Raw genomic sequence first — 9,747 nt, forward strand, 5'->3', positions numbered from 1 at the left:
TTCATGCAACTCCTGACATTAAAGAAAACTCGCCTCTTTGTCAAGTCATGCGTCTTGTTTCCTTGTTTCCCCTCCTCCCCGCCTCCATCTCCAGCATGGAAATGGGAGTGAATGACAAGTGGAGCGAGGTCAGCGAACAAGGCCGCGGACACGACCACATAAAGAGAGCAATTCATGTGTCTGCAGGGCTGGATGGCAGCCGGCAAGCCCTCGAGCCTCCAGTCAGACATTTTGTGGCCCAGAAGTCCTGGATCACACAATCACTCCGAGGGTTTCACACCAAGAAAAACACTTTCAAATGAAGAAAAAAGAACTTTAACGCAGTGGTTTACAGCAGTGTAGGGCTGCAATTAACCATTATTTTCCTTTTTATGTGATTCTTAGAAAGATATCTCAAAGCTTACAACAGCATGGGATAAATATTAGATTTAGATTGCGATCTGAGTTTGTGATCTTCACGATTCATCCATATTCATTATGCTGCGTTGGTGTGTTGGTGAAATCTCCACATCTGGTATTGGTCTGATAAACAGCCTCGCTTCCATGTGCTGTTTTCTATTCTAATCAAATCTGGGGGTGGAGGCTGAAGTAATGGAGCTCTTAAACTTGTAGCCATGTCCCTGTCTCTGCAGTGTCACAATTTTAAGAATCTTTCAGCGTTGGTGGAGGTCCACACAGAGCCCTCTGGTTTCAAAACTGCAGCCAAGTTCCCGTCATACATGTGGTTGTAAATCTTTGCTCTCTGGTGAATTACATTCTGAGTGTATTTACATAAAACCGCTCCCCTCCACTCCCATAAAACATTAGCACAGAGTAATGAACATTAAGTGGCAGTATGTTTGGGTACTGTCTCTACTCTCCTCTTTATTCTACGCTCAGTTTGCAGGAGAGATTACTTTAAAGCTGCATTCATTGCTAACTGGCCACTAGGGCCGAAGAACTGCACAACAAGCTGACAGACACACAGATGTGTGATACCTTTCATTAAATTCCTGTTTACTCCCCCTTCTCAGTTGATTTATTGGCAGGCTGAGTTCAGTAAACTAGTTTCAGTCTTCTTCCATACAGCATGATGTTCATTTAGTAACTGATGCGTTCCCATTCTAGATAAAAACAGGCACCATTAAATCAGGCGTATGCTTTAGGCCGGGGCTCCACCTTGTGACTGAGCAGCCTCATTCTCCCAGTGGAGTGCCATTCCAGTGCTCGAACGCACAAAACCTCATATCCAGGACTGTAAACTGTTGCTGCTCAGCAGTAGTTTACAAGTGTTTTTTTATCAGAGCTTTGCTTCCTGCTGCTGGAAACACTGAGAATGAACCAGACAGGAAACCCAAAACTAGCAGATAAAAGAGTCTAAAAATGGGGTTAATTCTCTGTGGGTTTACCACTGTTAATCTGAAGGACTAATCAGTCACATTAGCTCTCCCAGCTAGCTGAACAGTTAGCTCAGTCACAAACCAATTAGTGAACAAAGAGACATATTTGTACCAGGGTACCATTAACATTATTTTCTCATCTGCCAAATCATGCCAAACCTAACCCAACCAGAAGTAGCCAATGAAAATAACTTTTGAGAAAGCTATTCACTTAAAAAAGTTAAAAAAAAAAAATTGCAAACCTGTTCACTTTGCTCACCGTCCCTATCAATTACTTATTATAGCTACTTCTACATTTCCTTGGAAACAGCTAGCTATTGGTTTCTTGGAGACTGAACTCCGTTCATGACAGTGTGTAGGATTTCAGTGCCATCTAGTGGTGAGCTTGCATATTGCAACCAACTGAAACCCTCTTGACTCAACCACACGTACAAGAGAATCTAAGGTATAGTTTATATTCTATTTCTGCCAACAGATCCTCCTCAGTGTTACATACTGGACCTTTAACCAGAGATTTGTAGCTTAAAGATCCAGCAGAAGAACTCTTTCAGGTGTAAAAGTCCTGGTTTTGTGCGACCACCACCCGTCCAGCCAGTAAGCAGCACTTACTGTATGTTTCCTACAAAATATAGTTTAGCCAAACCACTCAGGGGTGTTTAAATGTCAGTTTTAGGACATGGGATTGCATCAGCAGGTCACATTCACATGTTTGGGTTAGTTAAGGGGGCAGAGGGGGCAGTCTCCTCTAGCCAACAACCACGGTGGATTCCCCAGCCTTTCTGTTTTACTGACTACTGGGAAAATAAGGGGAATGCCTCCTTCTTATCCTCAGACTAATGTCATCAGGATCAAACTCAACCCGCAGGTAGAGAGATCAAATCTTCCCCTTCGGTTTAATTAAACCACATTCCTCTCTGCACCACCCGACACTAACCTCCACCTCTGTTCCTCCTCTTCATTTCATCCACTTTCCTTTAAAAAAGCTTCTGTAAAGTTAATTTTACCACCTAAACCTTCACCTGTGTCTTCAGGTATCAGGGATGTAGTCCGCCCGTACACCTGGGGGACAGGTAACCCTCCCACACCCCCCGCCCCACGCTTCCTGTCAACAGGATGTTATTTGACGTCACCTCACGACTCCTTTTTAAAGACAGCTTGTTCAAATCTTCAACCTTCTGGGACCACAACATGTTTTCTGGGCGTATCGCCTTCGCAGGTTGTGTAACAGCTGGCGAGTGAGTCCACCTTAAACAACACTTTCTTTGATAAAGTCAGACCTCGATAGATCACATCGCTGCAGTGGAACTGTGCAGACCTTTATACTATCACTTTAACATCGGTGTATTATCCCTACAGGTACATTCATCTCTTTTATTTCTGAAATGATTATTTTTATCATCAGTCTTGTATCGTATCACCAACCTCTGGGTCCAGATTTGACCCATTTTGACATTTGAAGGCATTAAAACAACGACGTTCTTTTAACCAAAGATCTGATGACTTTCCCTAAAATAACCCCAACAATGTCTTTTTCTACACAGGGACTAGTCCTCAAATTTGACATATGTGTCAAAATACTGTAAAACTTAATTTAAAGCAGGGTCCAAATTAATGTGCAGCAGTTAATAATCATTAATTAATGATTCCTAATTGATATATTATTGGATACAAGTAATATTCATACTGGTTTAAATAAACAACTTGATTTTTCCAAATAAAACCCCGGGTTATTGATTGAGGTTTTAGGGTATTCTCCATTTTATACAACTTTAAACTTCTGCTCCACTACATCTCAAAGGCAAATATTGGACTTTTTATTCACAATTATTTATTTAGTCAGTCAACTTAAGATGTCTCATTTTTGGTTTTTACCACAGTAAACAAACCAACAAGCCAACAGTTTGCATGCACAAAAGAAAAGCCCACAGTTCTGGTCGTAAGGAGAAACACACCAACCTTTAAACATAATGAAAGACTGATATCAACAGGTTTCAAGAAGGTGGTTGGAGGAATGAAAGAGGGAGGCTGTGTTCTGTGGAGTGGAGACATTTTGCCTCTTTGCATTAAAATAAGTTTGAAAAGGAGAGAAATTCCTCCACAGGACGTCACTAACAGGTTGATCAGAGGGAGCACAGCTGCATGTGAACTGGAATATTAGTGGAATATTCATTTTCATCAGACAGCTCAGTGGGAACGTTTGCTTTTTCAGAATAACTAAAATACACACACACACATATATATATATATATGTGTGTGTGTGTAAATGTACACTGTAAACTAAAACTAAATAAGTTCCTTTTTATCTCAAGAAATTGCTGAAACCGATTACATCTAATGCTCCTGTATTATTGATATAATAAATCAATAGCAGCGCTACAACTAACAATTGCTTAACTGATTAACTGATTAACTGATGAATTGTTTGTTTTATAAAATGTCAGAAAAGATTTGTTTAGTTGTTTTTTAGTTTTCGGAGACAGACGAGGAAAATGAGACAGTACTCACATGGGAGACGTTGGAGCTCTGATCACACGATCAATCCATTAACATTAACAGTCTTTGATTGATTTTCTTTGAGTTGAATGATCCGTTCAGCTCCGTATCACTTCACTATATCCCAATACTGCTGTGGGCGGGGCCGTAGGGATTCAATCAACGACACTGACATCTTATTTTAACAACCTGAAGGGAGTTGCTGCTACATAAAGACTTCAGTTTGAATAGTTTATTTATGTTTTACTTCGTCACATTTATTGAGTTAAAAAAGGCCGTCAGCAATAAAGTGTGTCTACTTTTTCAGTGAACACCTGAGTTACATACACATACTCACACTGTCGTATATTAGAGCTCCAATGATTGAAACTATTAATCAATAATTGAAAATAGTTGAAAGGTTTGCTGGTTGCAGCTTCCTCACTGTGAGGATGTTCTGCTTTTCTTTGTCATTTATGATGAACAGTCTCTGGCTTTTGGACAAAAGAAGCTCTTTGAAGTCACTTTGTAAAAAATGTTCATCGCATCATTGCCCAAATGAGATTTTACAGACTAAACGATTAATGGTGCACTGACAGATTACTGGGGTCAGAGAGGGCTGCGGGGGTCCGGCAGCAGGAGCAGGAAACAGACTATTGGAAATGTTATCACATTAAGTTGGTCGGCTGTAATTTATAGTGATCAAAGTTTGATCATTGATTGACTGTTAGGACTTTATTGTCTTCAGAACTGGATACTAAAAAATAATCAGATGCAGTTTTTTAATAAAGCTGAAATCTGAAAAGTTCTGGTCTACAAATCTTACATCACATAAAAACATGTTTGTTTGGTTCACACTCATCAAATCATTAAGAATTTAAAAGTGTGATCATTCCCACTCTTCATGAATCATGTTGCAACTCTAATATCTGTTATAATGATATCCGTATGAGTGTGTTTCCGTATCGTGCTGCTCTATTTTTAACTTTTATCAGATATTTTGGAAGTTGGAACAACAAGTGAAGAAATAAGGGCTGACTGTCATTTATAGTGATCAAACTTTGATTATTGATTGATTATGAAGACTTCATTTTTTAAACCTAAAAGAAAACACTCACAGAGGAGTACACACACACAAATACTGCACTTTCTTTTTTTTAACGTTGTTCTGTTGTTTAAATCTACATTTAAAAGCTCTGAACCCACGATGCATCTCTCCTCCCTATCAAACAGCGTTCACCTGCAGTGTTCCTGCTACATAAACTAACAAATAAATCAAATAATAAGATCAGATGTTTGTCTTTAAGTAGAGAAATATAACTTACAAACTGAATGAAACATATTAAACATCCAGACTCTATTTATTTCAGACCTCAGGGTTTGTGAAAGCCTGGTTCCGGCCCTGTTCACTGTCATTAATGAACAGGAGAACACAAATCTCACAAACCTCATTATAATATCCCGCAGGTTAATATTAATGCATTATTTCTATATTTCTGCATTATAGAAACCTTCATTCCTTCTGTCACTCTGTCCTTTGTCCACAGAGAATAAAGTGAGTGTGCTGCTGCGGCAGATTGTAAACATATGCAACTATAGGCAGCCAATAACATCATGGAAAACACATTTTTTTCTTTTTTCCAGCGGAGAGTTCACTCTCTCAGGTTAGAAGAGAAAAAGACAGAAACACTCTTTCTGTGTGTTTCCTCTCATTTTCCTCATTAATCAACTTCAACTCTCAAAAGCAACAAACTTTTCCCTGTTTGATTAAAATGAGCAGCAGGTCTGAAACTGAGGAAGAGGAGCTGCTGAGGCTGAACTTAGAGTCCAGATGAGGGTTTGGATGAAGTCATTCGAGGGTTAAATGTGTGAAAACGGAGCTTTGGATCAACTCTGGAACTCAACGTGAAGATGTTTCAGCACGTTTAAGGAACATGACAAAGAAATAAAAGTTCAAACACTAAACATTTATATCTCAATGTTGCTTTTGGACTCTTAAAATCAAGTTTGAGGAAGAATAAAAGGCAGGAAACCTGCGGCTGGACGCCCAGAACGCACAAAAGCTTCTACATGAAATCTTCCATCAGCAGCATCAAACAGCGACTTCTGAATATCTGAGCACTCACATGTTTTCACTGGAGCGGCAGCTGGTCCCCCTGCAGGCTCATTCTCCCTCTCCACAAACTCTCAGGGAACTTCTTCTTTTAGTTTCAAGATTCTGCTGCGCGCAAACTTTTCTCACTCCAAATCGGCAAAATCCAAAATGCGCCGCGCTGACGCGCAAAAGTCTCCAGAGTTTGGAGAGAGATGGAGACTGAGAGGGGAAGACACAGAGAGAGAGAGAGAGAGAGAGAGAGAGGGGCTCTCCTGTTCGGGTGGGTTCGCTTTACTGATCCGGACTCCCCGGCGGCGGTGTGAAGATGCTTCCACTGAGCACAGAGAACAGTTACTGTTCAGTCTGCGGGTTGGAGGCGAAGCGGAGTCAAGCTGCAAATGAATTAAACGATGTACTTCCGGTTAGGTTGTCAAAATAAATCCAGCTCGACAGATATAAGACCAAAATTTCAAAATAAAATAAGTCAGACAAACAGATTCTTACCCCCCAACTTTACACACACACTTACACACTTACACACACACACACACACGCACACACGCACACGCACAAACTCTCAGTACAACAAACTAAATAGAAAGAATGAGTATAAGAGTTGAGGGTTGTATTAGTGTGAGACTGCAGTGTGTGTTTATAGCAGTTATAATTAATAAAATAGTACAAAATAAAATATACATTTTAACATGTTCTATTGGTTTTTACCTTTCAGCTTCTGTTATTGAGGTCAAATTGCAGGTATTATTCTGTTTGGTTCCATTTGTTCTCCGTATGGGGGGCGATTAATGCTACAGCAGAGCCTGAAACGGGTTAGGGTTCTGATTTTTGTCCTCAGTATTTATTGCAAGGGGTAGACAATAAAAGCTAACTTCTACCTGAAACCCTCCTAGCAAGTTCAGTTTTTGGTCCTCTGTATTTCTAAAAGCCTGCGTACAGCGATGCTGGTGAGGTTCTTCTTTTACGGTTTAGGGTACTGGCACCTTTACTTGGTTGGATTCTGGCTCTGTGCCACAGAGTGGATCAGTCCTCTTTGACCTACAGCTGCTGAAGTAATGGACCACTGGAGGAGAGCATGTTAAAGAGGAAGACTGAACCTGCTGTCAGGAAGTACACAGGATCCGTTTATCACATCATTACTGTGTGAGTGTTCACATCTTTTACCTCCCCTGCATTCAAAACCTCGAGTAAAAGTATAAAAGTATGACGAGAGAAATGTGCTGAGTGTATGAAAAGCAAACACACTGTTCTCAGTCAGTGTGTTATTATTATATGGGATGTTTTTGTATTAATATTCCTGCTGTATGAATGTGTATGTTACTGCTGCACATGTTTAAGGTTAAACTCATTTAACTTTACACTGTAAAACCAGAGAAGTTAATTTAGCTCAAAAGTGATGTAATCAGTGTCAACAATTTAAATGTAGTTAGTGAAACTAACTTATTATTATTATTAAAGGACGGATGGGTTTAAAGTCGTCAATGAAGAGAAGAGTTATTGATGATTTATAGAAAATATATAAGCACGTTGAGGATATTCTGTCATAAAACGTATTAATGGATCAAATCAGTGCCAGTGTTTGTGAAGATCAGGAAACAGCAGCGATATTAAACTCTGGGAGTCTCATTCGATGGATGATGAACACACTGTGATAAAGCTGGAGGACAATGGAGACAGTGAAGGCAGCAGGAACCGAGAGCTGCGTCTCATTTGCCTCTGACGTTTCTATCAGGCAGGAAATCAGCCGAGCGAGCGGAGGCAGGAGGCTGCAGAGATTTGCATCGCCACGAGTCCCGGCGAGGACACTCTCCATCACCCCCCCCACAAAAAGCAAAAGAGTCAGACATTAAAAATGGATCCAGTGACGAGTTTCTGATGAGCTGCGATCAGTTTGTGTTTCACTCTTTAACTCTACAGGTGTTTATTTCCAGCAAACAGATTCAAGCTGAAGCTTCGTCCTCTTCACCACCAACACACACACTGTAGTTCAGTTACACGCCGTCCTGCTGCCACAGACACTCACTGCAGCACCAAATGTGGATTCATCCGCCGCTGGAAATAGTCCCCAACAAATGCACTTTTATTTCCTCCTGTTTGTTTGAGCAGCTGATTCAGGAAGTGATTCAACCTTTCTTAAACGAAACCTTTTCTAAACTATATATCTGTGAGCAGCTTTTAAAGGTTCACATCTTCAGTGGGAGCCAGCGGGCTTGGAGCCACAGACAGGAAGTCAAAAACCTGTCCTCCCGCTGCATGTCAAAGTGTCCTTGAGGAAGATGCTGAACCCTGAATGCTCACTGTATCAATGTGTATGAATGGGTGAATGTGGATAGAAGCGCTTTAAGGGCTCGGAATATAAGTACAGTCCATTTAACATCTTACGGGGTCGGCCTTAAACAAAAAGAGTAAAAGTATAAATTATATCGGTTTCCTCAAACAATTTAAGCATGAAAGATTTAACAACTGATTAGAAGTAACTCAAGTATTTATTTTTAAGGTAACTTCAATTAACTTAATTTAAAACCTATTTAAAATGTGTTCACAGAATTGATCTCAATAAAGTAACTTAAATGCATCTTCTTTATACAAATGTTACCACATTTATAATGAATTAATTATCAAAAGGTCCAATTAATGATCCCCCAAAGTGTAAGGACTCGATGTTTGTCACATAAAGAAACACAGAAATTAAGAATTATTTGGATGTGTACTTGGGTTTATGTGGGTATGAAGAACATCTGGATGTTACGATCTCAGGACGTAACCGTACCGTGATGATGATGAACACGCTCTCGTGTCGTCCTGTGACAGAACGAACATGTCTGTCTTTCTGAGGGACTGCATCATTTCCTGTTTCCTTCGGGCCCCTGCAGCTTTTATATGAGTGGAACAGAAGGTGTCAGTTTGTGCCCAGAGCTGAAGACCTGACCCCCCCAACCTCTCTAAAAACACAACATCATGAGAGAGAACATACTCGGTATAAAGAACAGAGGGTTGTGTAATGTCCCTGGCAGACTCACACTCACAAAATAAAAGCAGTTTTACGACAGAGGACTGAACAGGAAGTACAGGAACTGGACTCGGAGCACAAAAGGTAGAAACTTGGCCGTTACGTTGACCTGATTTATTTGTTTCTCCTAAAAATAGAATCAAACGGGGACAAAATTGACACAAAATACACCCAGTGAGACAGAAAAAGACTTTAATTTCAGAAGCAGATGATGGAAAAGAGAGAGAGACACACACGAGAGGTTTAGATGAATTTTGAGCAAACATTAATGAATATAATATCAAATATCCATCAAATAAGTCACTTATTCAGTTTACTCCACTGGTTGCCAACCTTTTCTGACTCATTACTGTCTGTATTTCCTGCCAGTTATTTTGACCTATAACGTATTTGACCTTTGAATGATGAAGTTGATTTCAGACGGTGTTATCATTCCTCCTCCAAACCGCAGAAACTATCACAGATGAGGGAACCAATTGAAGTTTTATTTACATTTAGTCGCATTCGCCAGCTTCCTGCCTCACTGTGACGTGTCCGACGGATCCGTTACCTGAATGAAATGACACATTATCCCAAATGTCTCCAACGAAGTACTACGACTCAACTCCATACAGAAACCAGCTCCAGAGTTTATTTATATTTTAATACAGAAACGTTACATCGTACAGCTTTAAAGATAAAGTCGACTTCAGAATATCTTTTTTACAGTGCACTGACAGATTGTTTAAGGAGGTCGTGTTGAGACACTTTGAACTTCAGGTTTGTAAATTCCCCCC

The 9,747-nt window shown here is 40.1% G+C and overlaps 1 protein-coding gene across 7 annotated transcripts in view; it reads right to left on the reverse strand.

Moving 5' to 3' along the window:
- The window catches only part of adgrg6 (adhesion G protein-coupled receptor G6), a 111,324-nt gene extending 105,048 nt beyond the window's left edge, over positions 1 to 6,276 (reverse strand). For 6 of the 7 annotated variants that reach the window (XM_035678379.1, XM_035678378.1, XM_035678373.1 and 3 more), the window contains exon 1: positions 5,978 to 6,276. In XM_035678379.1, the coding sequence (XP_035534272.1) occupies positions 5,978 to 5,979 (2 nt within the window). In that variant the 5' untranslated portion in view covers positions 5,980 to 6,276. The remainder of the gene's footprint in view (positions 1 to 5,977) is intronic. The other variant, XM_035678375.1, reaches the window with a different exon arrangement.
- Between the last annotated feature and the right edge of the window lie 3,471 nt (positions 6,277 to 9,747).

The sequence above is a fragment of the Morone saxatilis genome, unplaced genomic scaffold (assembly GCF_004916995.1).
Source record: "Morone saxatilis isolate NCDOM2014 unplaced genomic scaffold, NCSU_SB_2.0 Contig7, whole genome shotgun sequence".
Lineage (NCBI taxonomy): Eukaryota > Metazoa > Chordata > Actinopteri > Moronidae > Morone > Morone saxatilis.